Source organism: Tamandua tetradactyla, chromosome 10 (assembly GCF_023851605.1).
Source record: "Tamandua tetradactyla isolate mTamTet1 chromosome 10, mTamTet1.pri, whole genome shotgun sequence".
NCBI classification, from domain to species: Eukaryota; Metazoa; Chordata; class Mammalia; order Pilosa; family Myrmecophagidae; genus Tamandua; species Tamandua tetradactyla.
The window spans coordinates 35557811-35574371 of NC_135336.1; the positions used below are offsets into that span (position 1 = coordinate 35557811).

General features: G+C 36.4%; 1 protein-coding gene across 2 annotated transcripts in view; it reads right to left on the bottom strand.

Annotated features, from left to right (window-relative positions):
- Window positions 1-670: 670 nt before the first annotated feature.
- NECTIN3 (nectin cell adhesion molecule 3) overlaps window positions 671-16561 on the bottom strand; it is a 204979-nt gene continuing 189088 nt past the window's right edge. The window contains exons 8-9 of one of the 2 annotated variants that reach the window (XM_077118441.1): window positions 11115-11177; window positions 672-10174 (exon numbers count right to left, since the gene is read on the bottom strand). In XM_077118441.1, the coding sequence (XP_076974556.1) occupies window positions 9998-10174; window positions 11115-11177 (240 nt within the window). In that variant the 3' untranslated portion in view covers window positions 672-9997. Of the gene's footprint in view, window positions 10175-11114; window positions 11178-16561 lie in introns of both variants that reach the window. The other variant, XM_077118442.1, reaches the window with a different exon arrangement.

Genomic DNA, 16561 nt, shown 5'->3' on the forward strand with positions numbered 1-16561 from the left:
TGGCTGGTCAGAGGTTGGTGGAGGAGAAGGGAGTAGGGAGCAACTGCTAACGAGTATGGGGCTTCTTTTTGGGGTGATGAAAATGTTTGATAATGGGATGCTTGCAAAATTCTGTAAGTATACTAAAAACCACTGAATTGGACTCTTTAAAAAGTTGCATTTTATGGAATGTAAATTATATCTCAATGAAGCTGTTACTAAAAGAAAATTAGTTCTCAGACTTTGGGATTTCACAGATCAGTAAAGTAGCCCTAAAATGAAGTTCAGGGGTCCATCATAGATAGCAACTTGTTTTCATGCAATGCAGGACATTTTAAAAATGACCACTTAACACCAATATAATTCCATAAAAGCAAGGCCATTTTAACACCTAAGAATTAATCAGGATTAAGAACAATTCTTTAAGTGAAATGGATTTAGTGTCTATGTAATTTGACACCTTCTCTAAAACATTCCAACAATTCTTGAAACAAAAGTACTCTGTTACTATTTTTAAAATCTATTATTTAAAAAAGAATTCAACTACAGAAATTTGTAACTGCCATAAATTTTTTCTTTAAATCTCGAATTTTTACAGGCATGTAATAAAGTACTCAGTTTTTATATTCTTTATCATAATTGATTTATTGATAATCTAAATGAAAAATTTTAGTTGATAAAAACTTTAATCAAAATAGGTAAAGAACTATATACTTCAAAAACTATATACTACAAAAATAAAAGACAATTTATGGTACCTTAGAAATAAAGAATATCTAAAAATAACCACAAGGCATCTATTATTTATTATACAATACGAAATTCAAAGCTAATCTCGTCATTCTTCTGTATTTTCCCACATCCACGCTAGAACTCTCCTTCCTACTTCACTACATTGTTATATAATCCTTTCAGTTTTAACACTTAAAATACAACTGGGATGTTTTCTGACTAGCAAGAATATAAACTATTGATCTTTCACACTATACATCAGAAAACAATAATTCAAATGAACTTGAAACGAATTTTTACCACCAAAAAAAAAAAAACTAGGTTAGTAAAGTGATTCTTTTAAACATTGTGTAGATTAGTATTCTGAATTGAGGTAGACAAAGAACCATTTTTACTCTCCAGATTATTCACTATGCATTTATATAGTATAGGGCATTTGCAAAATGCTTTTCACTACTTATAAGTCAGGCCTCACAACAGAAGAATTAGCCTCAATTTTTTTGGGAGAACCAAGGCACAAAAGATCTGCCAGAGCCACAGAGACTTCGTTGCCTTCTGGCTTCTTGTGGGCAGAGCTAGAGGCCTCTTTACGAACAATATTACTTTGCATAGTGATGAGAGTAAACGTATATAGGATTTGTTTGGAGAGAGTTAGTTTTGGTTCCGTAAGTACGTAGTTAAGAGCACAGATAAGGTAGAGTAGACAATTTCAGTGTGAAAAAGGTTAATGGGGAGAAAGTCAAAACCAGAGTAAATAATCTATTCAAAAGAGATCACTTTTCCTGAAAAAAAAAAGATAGAAAAAAAAGTAATAGCTATAGAATTTCTCAGTTCTAAGCCAAGGGACTTTTATGAAATCACTTTAAAGGTAAGACCTCTCTTGAAGACAATCTTTAGACATTTTATTTTTTTCCCCATAAAACCCCTGAGAGGGAGACCCAGGTTCGGTTCCCAGACCATGCATCTAAAAAACAAGCAAACAAACAAACAAAAAACCCTGAGAGGTAGAAAGCACTAATTCAAAGGGGTAAAACAGAAGTAAAGAAGTTAAGCGGTTAAGACCAAAAGGAGAGTGCGTGAATAGGCTGGAACAGATGTTATATCTTAAAGCACTGGCTTAGAAATAGAAACAGAAGGAAGAGAATAAACAGGAATTTTTCTAGATGAACAAATGGAACAATCCAAGAATCCAGGAGTAACACCAGCTACTTAACATATTTGCAAAGGACTTGGAATTTCAAGTCCATAACGGAACATAAGATGACACCTGCTCATCTGGTAGTAAAATACTCAGTTGAAGGGAATAAATACAATAAGTTCTCCTAAGACCATATGAAGAGGCGTAAATGATCTACAGTGTGGTAAAGTGTAAAATAACACATTTAGGACAAATACTGCTGCTTATACTTAAAATATGATGGACAGTGAACCATCCTATATCATGGGAGGGGAATTTAATTTAGCCTAACCAATGTACTAGGCAGATTTACAAAAAAAAAACAACAACAACTAAAAGCAACGCTGGCCATTATTAGACAGGGCATTGAAAACCAAAACAATGGTACCCATTCACTTGGAAAATCATGTGCAATAATGAGCTTCATAGAGCCACTGTGAGTTATTGAGATAAATTATGGATGTTTAAAGTATATTGCTAACCTCTGGAGGAGACAGTATAAAACATCCTTTCTGGCTATCAGACATATCTGTAGTAAGATATCTCACAGCTCTGAGCCAGTGTAGCAAATCTGACGTTCTGGATTCCCAGGGAGGCTTTCCCTCAAGGTCTCCTGTAATCGACTTTCACAGATAGATTTATCACACTATGATAATAGGTATAACCAGTTTATGGTTGTATGCTACCAAGGATCCTGCTGGCCATAGGGAAACTGATCCTAGGAACTTTAAATGGTGATGTGGGAAAAACTCAAAAGGACTACTATTTGGTCCTCTACCTCAGTGAAAGATTCTCAGGAAGCTGACTTGTTTATTAAAGATTGGGATGGGAATTACACTTTAATAATTTTAAATCCAAGGTTATCTCCTTCAGTCCAACTGAAATGCTTCCTGTGTAAATTGTGTGCAGGTGGTAACTGTAAACAATACAGCTCTAAACTGGGAGCAGAGGACAAGGCCTTGTCCATTTTCAGCTCATGAAAATGTTTCTCATAAATATACCTGGCAACAGTATTTATGGCATCTGTTCCCCTGAAACTCAGGCATTTAACCCTAAACCTCGCAGCTAGATGAGAAAGATACAGACTAAGCACTTTTTCATGTAATTTGATACGTGCCATTTACTTAGCCCCCAACCTGACTGGAATATGCTGGAGGGATGGACCAATGGAATGGATTCATAGCCCAGTAGAATGGAGAATGCTTTTATTTGTCAGTGGTGGTTTCCTGCCTCCCTGCGTTTCAGAGGGAACGTCTACATTGTGGCCCCAACTGTTAATATATACTGTTAATATATGTTAAAGGTTATGTAATGTCATCTGAATTTTTCCCTTTCCCTTTTATTCTTGTCTTCAGCTTCAAACTTCAACAATCAAACTGAAACTTGAGTAGAGAAAAATAAACCAATGTTGGAAATATGGTCGAAGTAAACAATATTTTATGTATGCAGGCTAGCAGGTTAAACATGACTTCTTTACTCCTACCTCTAACCTTTTCGAGGAGAGAATGTTAAAGTAAATATAATAAAATGTGCCTGCATTAGTGAGATGGTTCTAGATATGGAGGTTCTCTTATGCATATGAACCGCAACAACTCTTTAACTGCAAATTTGAAGTGGACATTTCTCCTTTCCTCTCCTTTTCCCTCTTTCACACACACACGCCTAAGAAGGGAAAGGCTCTCATCAAGAAAATGCTCATGAATTCTATTAATCAGGTTTTTGACACTGGAGCAGTGAAACAGATCTACCCTATTCTTGTGTGATGGTGTCATAACTTTAAGAATCTTTGACAAATCTGTTATGTTGGATGTAATCTATTCAAAATATTCCAGCGTATATTAATCAGTCTTAATAAATACCCTAGGAGTAGTTAGTGAACATCTGAAGTCTTCCAATCAGGAAAACACTCTCCAGGGTTTGCTAATATTTGAAAAACTCTAGTTACTTCAGAGACTTTGTTAAAAATGAATAGAGGGGGTACAAGGGTAGTTCAATGGTAGAATTCTTGCCTGCCATGTGGGAAACCCAGGTACGATTTCCGGCCCAAGCACTTCCCAAACAAACAAACAAAACAAATGAAAAAAAGTCAAACAAAACAATAATTCAACAAATGATGCTGCATTTAGGGGATACACACGTGGAAAAAGAATGAAATGTGACCCCCCACTATACAACATACAAAGAAAAAAAAAGAGTGAATAGAAGTGAATTTATTTTCAATGTTCAGACTAAAGATATTAAAGATATGTGGATTAGCCCAAACATTGTAGGGCATTCCAGAACTTCATGAACAAGGTGTAAAAATCTAGCAAATCTTATAGTCCTAAAATTCCTAACCCGTTCTGTGTCTAGAAGTTAAAAACAGAAATTAGGTTGCTTGACTGAATCTGCTACAGTATTGTTGGATTGACTGCTAAGAACCCTTTCATGTGAGATATTGTTGGATTGCCTAAAAGGACAGAGAGGTGGGATTTTTTTCAAGCTTACAGGACAGGTCAGATTATGTTCTAGGGTCTGCTTGTTTATAAACATGCAAAAGGCAGAAATTGGTCTAAAACTGGATTTTGGTCTGAAGTTCCTCCTAGTGGTGAAGTTGAAGGGACCTACAGCCCTTACCCATCTTCTACCTACTGTAAACTACCAAAAGTAACTTAATAATTGCAAGTCACCAATTTGGCCAAGGTCAGCTTACAATAGTTTTCTTTAAAGGAGTAAAAACAGAGACCTTTATAAGTGCAATATAATTAATTAATCCAATCATAGACTATACTATAATTGAATAAACTTGCAAATGGCAATTTCTAGTTTAACAGAAGAACAGGGATGAAACTACTATAAGGTCTGTGAACAACTCAACGATGACGGGACTTGTTAGCCAAGTAGTGGAAAAAGAAAAACACAGAAGTGAATCACATTTAGGGGTCCTGACATTTCTGCTTCATAATCTTCCTTTCTAGTCTTCTTTTGGCTGCCCACCAACTCTAGCTAACCACTAAAATAAGGTTACCACACCTGTGAGTTCAATAAAGGTGAAGTAAACTAAACAGGGCAATGAATATACCAAAAAACTAAGTTCAAGGGGTGTTGGAGAGAAGTTTACACCTACTAAAATTGAACCACCTGTGATGGAGGAGTTTTAACTATTTGGGTGATTGTTTTTGCAGCTATGGTTACTCTAATACCGAAGAATCTTTCTGAGCATTTGGAGAGGTTTACAAACTAAGTAAGAATGAGCATTTGCACTTGCTCCCATTTTAATAACGTCTTACAGATTTCTTCCATGTACTCTCTTTTATACTTCTCCTCTAAAAATATTAAGAAAACAATATTTCTTAAAACCCCTCCCCAAATGCAGATTTGAAAGAAATAACAGCTAACTGATGACTAGTGTGACCTGTGCATGTGCAGCATAGCATGTGAGTCTGTCTGCTCCAAGAGGTGCCTGAGAAAGGAACAAAACAGAAGCTTGATTCTATCTGGTCACATGATTCATATAAGGGGCTTGTTCTGGCACCTAAATTCATAGTATATGCTCACTAATGTTAGATTTCATTAGTAGTAATTTGTAAAACAAGGGCAATCACTGATGATAGCAATGTCTATTTTCAATTCTAAGCAAGGTTTAAAAAGCTAAGGTTCAGAAATCAAGCTTTCCAAAGGACACGTTTATTATATAGTAAAATAAATGTCTCCCACCTGTACTTGGTTATTCTCAAAGTAAGTGAAACTGAAATTTTCATGTTCCCACTTAGTTCTCACTGGGAATATTTAAGGTACTCTAAAAGCTGTCAAGGGCACTGGAAGTTTAGGTCTAGTACACAATAAGAATAGAGTCAAAGGCATTTTCAGTTTGAAGAGAACTTATAATTTCTCATCCATTATTACCTTGCTTAATTCTCACCAAAATTTTGAAAGGCTGGCAGGGAAGGTATTATAATCTCTGCTTTGTGAATGTGGGTAGCATGCTCAGGAAGGTTAAGTGACTTGCCTAAATTTTCATGGCCAGAAAGTGGTAGAGCTGAACACAGAACCTGTTCTTTTGATTCTTGGTTTATAATGGTCCATCCTTTACAATACCAGAAAATAAGTGGCTCTAAGGAAAGACTATTGTATATAAAGAATAGTACCTGGTGACCAGCGCAGTGTAGAGAAAAATTACACTATGAAAAATAAAACAGTGACTCTTGAACTACTAGGACAGAGGACTTGGGAAATGATTCTCCAAGAAAAACTGTAATGTTCCAATGGGTAACAAGATGTGACAGTTTGAAGCTACTATGTACTCCAGAAAAGACATGTTTTAATCCTGATCCAACCTAGAGGGAGCAGCTGTTTCTTTCAATCCCGATTCAATACCATAGGATGGCATCTTTTGATTAGATTATCTTCAGGAAGATGTGACATGCCCAAATGTGGGTGTGACCTTTTGATTAGATGGAGATGTGACTCCACCTATTTCAAGTGGGTCTTGATTAGTTTACTCGAATCTTTTAAAACAGGAAACATTTGGGAGAGAGCCAGAAATAACAGAGCCAACAGAAACGTCAGAGCAGAGCTGACAGAGGAGAGCCAACAGAGAGAGCTTGTTGTTCTACGCTTGGAGAACAGTTGCTTCAGAGAACAGAGACATGGGTGTTTGGAGATGCTCAGAGCCCTGCAGATGAGATGTTAAGCAAACTAGAACCTGAAGAGAGCCAAGGGAAGCCAAGAGATGAAAGCCAGCCCTGGAAAAGCAAAGTGAGGAACCCCCACAGGAACAGAGGCTGAAAGCAACAGAACACTGGAGCAAGGGATCAGTGTGCCTTCCCAGCTGACAGAGGTGTTCCAGATGCATTGGCCTTTAAATTAAGGTATCTTTTACTGGATGCCTTAGTTTGGACATTTTCATAGGCTTAGAACTGTAAACTTATAATTTATTAAATTCCCATTTTTAAAAGCCATTCCAGTTCTGGTATATCACATTCCAGCAACTTGCATACTAAGACACAAGGCCATAGAAAATTAATGAAGAGATCAAACCATTTAGCTTACAGCATATTTCTACACATATCTGCTATGTGCATGATACAGGGAAATCTAGCATAGGTAAGAATTTTATATTAAATACTCAAAGAGCATGGGATTCTTTGACTTTAGAAATATTAGATAATTATATGGCCAAAGGTAAGGAGATATCTCATTGAAGAGACAATAAACTACTGCCATTTAAGAATTAATCTAAATTCTTATCCTATATGTCAATTCAATCCTAAGTGGTGACCATGCTTCATTTTAGCGTGGTGTGTAGAGAAACTGGTGACCTGCTACTGCAAAAATACTGCATACTTCTTGAACTTGGGCTGCCTATGAAAAAAGGCACTAAAGACTGTGAGTTTAAGATGAGTGTGCATATTCTCCTTGAAATGCAAAGCTGAAAGTACAAGTAGACAAGCATTCTGGGGATTTATTTCTGTTTTGGCATGTTTTAGTAAATCAGTTATGGGAAGAGTATCTAATATCAGCTGTGGATTATATCCCTAAGTTTTGCTCACTGACCTTTAAAAGTCTAACTTCCAAATTTATATGGCCACTGTCAAGCAGTCTAGGCTCCAAAATAAAAAATCAACAGGCTAATTTTGGATGCCATTTTTTTTTTTTTTGGTTGAGAGGGCTGGTTAATCAAACCCTTTTAAAGCTTCTTTCCAGTCTGCTCAGTATTTAGAGAGAACAGATGGAAGGCACCAGGACAAGCTATTATAAAACATCTATGACGTGGGTAAGGGGGCAATGGCTATAAAAGTTAACAGTTTGTTAAAGAAATATAGCTGACAAAGAGGCAAGGAGGCTGAGAGAGGTGTCTACATTCTGGAATTGCTTTTCCATAACTACACTGAGAAATGTTAAAAGGTAGATAGTAAGTTCCTCATGGTAGGGAGGGTACTAAAGACAGGTCAAAGGGCTCCTGAGACTCAGTGCTTCCAAATCCCTTTCCCTGGAACAAGTGAAGAGATTTCTATTTCCCCTTGGGTTCATGGTATGATATTGTGAAGCTAATCCTCTCCAGCAGGACCTCAGAAATCATACCCAAATGTAAGACATTTTTAAAGCTTTCTAAAGGTGATATCCCACTGTATCTCTGATGTAACATTCCAGCATTTATAAAATCATTTCCAAAAGATAGCTGTGATCAGAGTTACCTTTCTATTGGAAAACAAAAGTAAATCACAAGGATTCCTTCACCTTCAGTTAAACTAACTCACTGATGGGATTTCAAGTAAAAAAGACTAACATCTTTCTATGTTAGCTTGCTACAAAGGGCAGTAAACTCTAAGTCTGAGGTAGTATGGGGAAACAGCCATGAGGGTCCTTGGAATTTACCCTTTGGTCCCATGTTAACTCTAGACTTTAAAATGACTAATTACCTAGCTAGAGCATTCACTTAGAATTTAAGCATTCTTACTCCCAGAATTGCTGGTCACTCAGGTAAGGTGTGGAGAGTATATAACTTTTGTAAAACAACCTGAATAATTTGTCTGATAAAGCCTGGGAACTGTTAAAAAAAAAAAAAAGAGGAAACAGGGACACAAACAAGAACTAGAACCAGCAATTCATAAAGTATCTTTGGTATCTCATCAAGAATCTTCATTAATATTCTCCTGGCCAGCTGAAGCTTAGGTTGGAAATGTGTATTATTTTATGTTAGTGCTTATGGCACTCTTTCCTAACATATGACAAGTTTGGAGTGTTTGCTTTTTTTTTAATCTATGACAAATCTTTAATCTTCCAGGAAGTTCAGGAAAACACTGCTTTCCTTAAGATGTGAAGAAGAGTAATTGACATGTGTATGTATACATATGCTCCCTTCTTCTTTGCTCACTTCACTGTAATTATCACTACCCTCAATCTCAATGATGAAAAGTTGGAAAAGGGAAGTGAGAAAACACAGGACAGATATTTGCAGAATCCAAGCATTACAGGATATACTGGTAGTCAAAGCACTATATTGCTTTTTAATATCTCTTTACTCTTATTGACCAGGTAAAATAGGTTAGGAGAAACAAAGAACAACCTGGGAGTTTAAATGCATAACGTCATACTGAAGTGACTCCTTTTTTTTTTTTTAAGCTTTCAAATTCCTCATCTGGTTTTAAGAAGAGTTATTTCATGGTGGCTTTCCAACACGCTACTGAGGTAGATGAACATGGACAATAAGTAGTCTCAAGGATGCAGAATAGTAGCTAAAGTCTGCGTGGATGGAGTTAGTTTGAAAGAAATTTTAGTGGTTAAATCTGAGCTTGCCATGTACAATATGACAGAAAAGAGAAACCAGGCATAGGCATCAAACCCTTTAGATAGGGTTTTTAGAATTTAATAGGTGGTCAAAAAAATTGGCTAGTAAAAGGCAGGACTGCAAGAAAATTTCAGAGCATGAGAACCTTTGTTAGCAAACAGGTAATCAAGAATAGGAAAATAATAGCAAGAAATGTGTATCTCTTGGGAATTTATAACCACCCAAAGTTAACATATATCACAAAGGTTAAAAGCAACCAACAGACTTGAAAGCTTAAAGTGCCTTTTTCTTTTCTCTTTTTTTTAATAGATAAAGAGCAAATTTAACTTTTTCATGTCTCTGTTTATATACAGATATTGTAATTGTATTATGTATATCAGAGAAAACCAAATCCCTAAGAAATAATTAGTGAAACGGATTCTGAATTTATTTCTCTGCCTGTCTGAATTACAGATAAACAGGCTGATCTCCCTATTAACCAAGTGAGGTTAATACTACCAGCTGGGGCCTTTCTTTCTAGAGAATTACTGCAGTCATCATAGGCAGATGCTGTACTTTTAAATGACCGTGCCATTGTACACCAAATGTTAGTAGTTAAACACCATTATAACGGAAACATACAAAGCTATAGTCAGGTTCACAAACACTAAGGGTGAGAAACCCTTAGTGAAGGAAGAAGTTCACCACCAGCTCCAAGTTATTCATCAAGATTTCTAGTACACACAGCTTGGGATTGTTTTATATGAGCGAGAATAAAATAATAACAACTGGCCTTTAGTTTCTCCCCCCAGTCTAAGAATAGACATTTGTTAGAACACCCATCAGAAAAAAGAGGAAAATCACACATAATGTTCTTGTGGGTTGATGTAGACTCTCTCCGGGTCATCCTTTTGATGTCTGCCAGAGCTCCAGTCTTGATAGTGCGTCTGATTGTAAAGGGGGTACATCTGCTGAATCTCATCTACCTCCACTGGATTCTCATCTTCACAGTCAAATCTCCTGCTATTTAGTCCATTCTAAAAATTCAAACATTGTTTACATTAGCAGAGCAGCTGTTTGTGTTTTTCTAACACTTCCATAAAAAAAGAATACATTACAATCTGTGTCCTTGGTTCATTATCCCACAAGCTATTGAATGGCAACATAAAGTTCAACAACTTCTTTTCCAGTTATTTGTTCCTTATAATATCCAAATAAGAGAAGTAGCAGCTCCTAAATACAAAATTGTGACTCATGGGGCCTGTAATAAGTTTCAGGTTTCAAAATTTGGTGTTGGTATTAGTTAGGGAAACTGGAGAACAAGTTTGTGAACTTCAGTAGTCTTCCAGAAAGCCTCACACTTGTAATGAGTACATGAGATACATAGAGAATTAAATTAAACAAACACCATAAAGCAAAAAATAAACTTCAGGATTCAGCTCTGGGAAATCAGAGAAAGGACACGATGACATGGACTAACTAGTCTTAGTCCGTAACTGAGACTCAGTCTCAATCTAAAAAAAAACTGAGACTAAGAAACATTACCAAAAAATCACTTGGTCTCGATTTTTCTTTCTTGCTTTGTTTGACCCCTGGACACTACTGACACTTATGATGATCTGTGTTTCTGGTACAGACCCCTCTGCCTGCTTCCTGGTTTCATAAAACTTGATTACTTCTAAGAGGGACAAGCAAGGTTAAGAACTTTACCAAATCACACTACAGACAATAGGAGCAGGACCAGTAAAATGAACTTTTATGGATATCATATATATATGTCTATATATTATATATATATATGATTTTTTTTTTTTTGCATGGATAGGCACCGTATAGAACTCAGGTCTCTGGCATGGCAGGTGAGAATTCTGCCACTGAGCCACCGTCACACCACCCGGAAATCATATATTTTAAGAATCAAGCTAGCCATATGCTCTGCCTGGGCTGACCCCTGCATAGTATGGACATGCTACTTACAGAGTGCTGAAGCATGCCAACTTCTCTTTCTTTGAACTGAGTCTGCAAAGGCAAAGGTTCAGTCTGGAGTAAGAGGAAATAAAGAGACATGCGTTTTACCAATTGTGTCTTGCTAAATGTCTATAAACTAAGAAAATGTTCCACATAGGATGGAAAAAGCAACATTTCTTGAGAGTTTGTCTCTGTCCTTCAAAGCTCCAGATGTATTCAAGAAGGAAGAAAATATACAGAACAGCTGCTACCAAACATCTAATGCAAACTTTTTTATATCTTACTTGAGGAAAGGCTCAGCACAGGTCTTCAGCCTTTCCCCAGTGGATGTGCTTGATAGTTTGAATAGGGTAAAAAAGTGATTTGGGGTGGGGGACAATAAAATACTATTTTTCACCTTTATCTATACATGCATATACGGTCATCCTTCTCTTGTCTGCTATTTCTCCATACCCCTACATGAAAGAGGGCACTCATCATTTTAAAACCTTACCTCAAAAGGAATTTTTCTCAGTTTACAGCACATATGTACTCTTCAGACCACAGTTCAAATATCATCTCTTACATGAAGCTTTGCCCAATACCCTGATCCAGGGATAGTCACTTTCTTTTCTGTGCTTTCATAGCATTTATATATTAAAATGAATCATTTACTAGATTTGAGAATGTTGGTTAGAATATTTTATACACATTATCTCATTTAATCCTTATACTAATTCTATAAAACTGATATCTCTATTTTACAGATGACTAAAACTGGGACCCAGAGTGGTTAAGCAAGATGTTTTAGATCATACAGCTGGTAAGTGGTAGACAGCAATTCAAGCATGACTTTGTCTCATTCCAAATCCTGAATTGTCATATTACCTGCTCGTTAACTCAGTGCCTTGAAAATAGAAGTTCAATAAATATAGTAAAAGAATGACTGAATGCCCCTATCATGGCCCTTAATTTCTAGAAATTGAAATACTACCATCTATCATTGCCTGACTAAATCCTTTTTTCCACAAGACTTTCCTATATTCCCTGGTCAAAGTTAATCTCTTTACTCAGTTTTCCTATAGCTTCTTTTTTTGTAATTTTATTATACCACACATTATGATTTGTCTTTCTTTTACAGTCCCTAATGGCTATATCTTCAACTCCAATAAGCAGTGAGTCTCTCTTGGCCCATATTCTCTAAACCATACCCTAGCCAGGGGTTCTGCAATAGTAAGAAGTCAATAGTTAATTAGTGCATTTACTGGAATCTAAACTACCATCAATTCTAGATAGCCCATGTTAGGCCAAGGTTAACTATGTTATAAATTATATGAGACAAATTCACTCTCTCTACCATATTCAGCATGATTCTAGGGTGATTTCCATATGACCAATTGATATCAACAGTGCACACTGGTGAAAGTACAAAGTGGGGCCAACTTCATGGATATGTGGCCAGTCATACAGGGACCTGTGATCAGAAAGGCCCAAGCTTGGAGGTTAATGCTTTGCAGTTGCAATCTAAAATTTTTACATAGTTTTATCTTTAAACTTGTGTTTTGTAAATGGTGTGATGGGACAACAGAACCCAAGTTTTGGGAACTTGGATTCTCAGATGATACACATCTGCCTCTCACTGCCTTGTGGACATTGGTTTATAGCCATCTACTCCCTGATTCTCTGTTGCCCCAGGCCCTGCCTGGCCTCTACCTCCTGCCCCTGCAGAATGACAGCTGCTGCCTTCTGCTCTGGTGGGGTTCTACACTTCAGTGCAGTGAATGTAGAGGCAGGAGTGCATGCCTTCCCAGCATGTTGACTCATCTGGTAGATGACTGGAAGCCACAACTTGACCAGAGTGAATCTCTCAGCCACCCCAAATCCAAAAGTCCAGCATCACTCCTCTTCCAAGGAGAAATATAGTATCTACCAAATGGTGGACAAGCAAAGAATTCTGGTGGTCATTTCTATTTCTTGCTTAATAGTGCTTCTCTTGGACCTACGTCTGATACAACTTCTGTTTGATCACATGGATGTATGAAAAAAAACTGGAAAAGAAAACTTAAAAATGACAACCTCTAATAGCAATAAAATGTGCCCAAGAATATGGCCTCTTGTCTATCCTCCTCACTATTGACAGTGTGTGGAAACAGGGGTGTGATTAACCTTAAAAGAGATCACATTCTAGGAATGCAGTGGTTAGCCTAAAGAGCCCAGGAGAAGGCTGGATTGGAGGACAGGCTATTCTATGTTTATGCTATAAGATTCCAAATGTAAATTTAACATATCTAGAAAGTAAATTGTCATTCGCAATATGCCAATAGATGGCATATTGGGTGATGCAGCACTGAGTAACAAGTTTCCAGCATTAAATAGTATTCCAGAACTGAAGAGTCAAGGGAATCTTTCCATTTTGTTACAACACAAAGAGATTCCAAAGAGCCATGACTTTATGAGTAATAAAAGCATTGACACCTTTTTCTCATGCACCAAAATAGTGCATTTGATAATAAAAGGCAAGAAGAGTTTCTAGACCTGAACAGGGATCTTCATGAGCACTGACTGGACAACGAACAAATGTGCAAGTTTTTCTCTATCTAATATTTTAAATTTTCTTCAATAAACCATTATATCTCATATGATCCCATGAATTTTATAATACAATATTTAATTAATTGTTTATATAGACGGGGTACCACACACCATAGCAGCAGTCCTGGATTTAGGACAAGGGCTTATAGAAAAGCATACTGTACTTGCTTTTGCATTGTGTGACCATCCAGCTTGTGACAAGATTTTGTACACTTCTTTCAATATATAAGGAACTTTACCTAATGTAATGGTGTATGTATATGTTCTCTTTCTGCCAATCCACAAACCACCTGAACTGTTGCATATATTGACTTTAAAAATAAGTTATTCACCACAGTATGTAGAAAAGTGTCTTGCATAGTTCCTTACATATGTTTGGTGCTTAAAATATACGACTGAATAAACTGATAATACTTTGATGGATATACACTATTTATTATTCTATGACTTTGCATCTTTTCTTAGAAAGCCTTGGACTATTATTACTCTGTAAGATATAATTTTAAGTTCCCTACTTGCATGCATTATCTTCCAGCAATTCCTATTGAGCTACAACCCATATTCACTTTCCCAATTTACTAAAGTCATGTAGACTTTTTTTTTTTTTTTTTTTTTTTTAAAGAGAGAGGGAGGAAAGGAAGGAAAGACAGAGAAGGAAGGAAGGGAGGAAGAAAGGGAAACATTTTTTAAACATTTTCATGTTTTATTATATTTCGTTTGTTTGTTTGTTTTTTACATGGGCTGGGGCCGGGAATCGAACCGGGGTCCTCCGGCACGGCAGGCAAGCACTCTTGCCCGCTGAGCCACCGCGGCCCGCCCTCATGTAGACTTTTATTCTTGGCTTCCAAAGTGCTTAATAAATGTTTATCTTAATAAATATTTTACCTTCTCTGACCAACAAACAAATCAAAACCTCCCTTCTTTACTAGGTACTATATTTCAACATGCTTCCATGGAGATACTATTTTAAAATCCCATAAGCAGAGCTTTCAGAGTTGTTAAAGTTTATTCTCAGTGATGACAGATCTAAAATGCCAAGCTGCTATTGTCACAGGACTATAATAACCCTGTTTATTCTGTTGGCTCTGGCAGTGAAAAAAAATCTTCAACTAGAGTTCCATTTGTAACCTTTGTCCCCACTGCCAAATGTGAGTCCTTTTAATCTTCCATTTTCTTTCATAATTTCATCTCCCAAATGATCTGTACTTCCTTTATCTGACCCATCCCTCCCCTTTTCACCAACTCATTGTGATCTATAAATTTTAATATTATTCCTTTTAAACATATTCTCTTTACTTCTCAATATTTTTTCCTAACTATATCCCCTCCAATTTCTAGCCCCAAATGACATCTGCCTCTTCCAAAACTTTCTTAAGGCTGGAGAAGCAGGGCTCCTTCTAAGCATATCTATTAGTACCAGCATAGACTCCCTACTGAAGGCTTTGGCACCTAAGTGGCTTCATTCCACTCATAATCTTAAAGGACCTAGGTGTTCACATAGGTAACTCATTTATACCCCATCTAACCACATTTTGGCCTCTTCCTATGTTTTAGAAAACTACTCCCATACCTACAAGAACCTCCTTATTATTCTCTTATGCTTCAACTATCTTGCCACTGATTCTTCCTACTGGTATATAAACTTGTTCAAGATTCTACCATCTTAAAAGAGAAATGAAAAGATAATATCCATTAAAACTTCTCATCCCCCAATTCTAAAAGGCCTTTATTATCAAAACCTCAGCATCACAAGATACCTAAAACTAATTATCTTCCTAATGAAGGACAATCTATCTTCCCTTAGTTCCTAAGGTTGTAATTTAAGATATACCGAGCATTGTACCACCTTGCACTGAGTGTGTGATTGGTTTGTCCTCCACTGCTATCTCCCCAATTCAAGAATTTGCTAAGTTTCCCTGTCCTATCCTTGGGTAACTTTTGACTGCCACTTATGGTACAGCAGGATGTAATCAATATTTTACAGTGCACTCACTATTTTTTATGTTCAAGATCTCAGAGTACACATTCTGTAGAAAATGTATGAATAATAAATATATTACTTAATTATTTTGATTCTATCTGAAATTTGGCTTGTTTAGAAAAATGGAATAAATAACTAAACACTACCCTCTCTCTTATGCCTCTCAAGAAACTCTGGATCCTTGATAATATAACATTTATATTATTCTTTACTATTTAAAAATCTTTTATTATTGTGAAAAATAAAATATATACAAAAAAACAACAAATTTCCAGGACCCTTTTAACAAGTAGTTATGCAAAAGATTTTAAAGTTTGGTATGGGTTATAGTGTCACAGTTTTTCATTTTTTCTTCTAGCTACTCCAAGACACTGGAGACCAGAACGAATATGAATATATTGATCCAGCAGTCATATTCATTTCTTAAATTCTATCTTCTCTATTATACTTTTTGTTTTCTTTTTTTTTCCTGTTTTTTTACTTTTTAATTCACTCCTATTTGTTTTGTTTTGTTTTTTTTTTTTTTTTTTTTTTTTTTAAAAATTTTCTTGTTTTATTGTATTTTGTTTTTCCGTTTTTTGTTACATGGGCTGGGGCCGGGAATCGAACCGAGGTCCTCCGGCATAGCAGGCAAGCACTTTGCCCGCTAAGCCACCGCGGCCCGCCCTCCTATTTGTTTTTGTTATTTTCCCAATTCCATTGGTGACCAGGGAAATAATCATTCTCCTTCTCTATCAGATTCCCAGAACACCTCGCTATTTTTCCTAAGCTGAAACCTTAGGAAAAAGGTCATTCCAGAGGTCATTCTCTGACCCCCGGTCTACTCTACAAGATGTTCTGCAATCTTCTGGCATTATCTCTTTCTTCTGATATGTGCTTTCAAAAGGTGTTTTAAATGATTTCG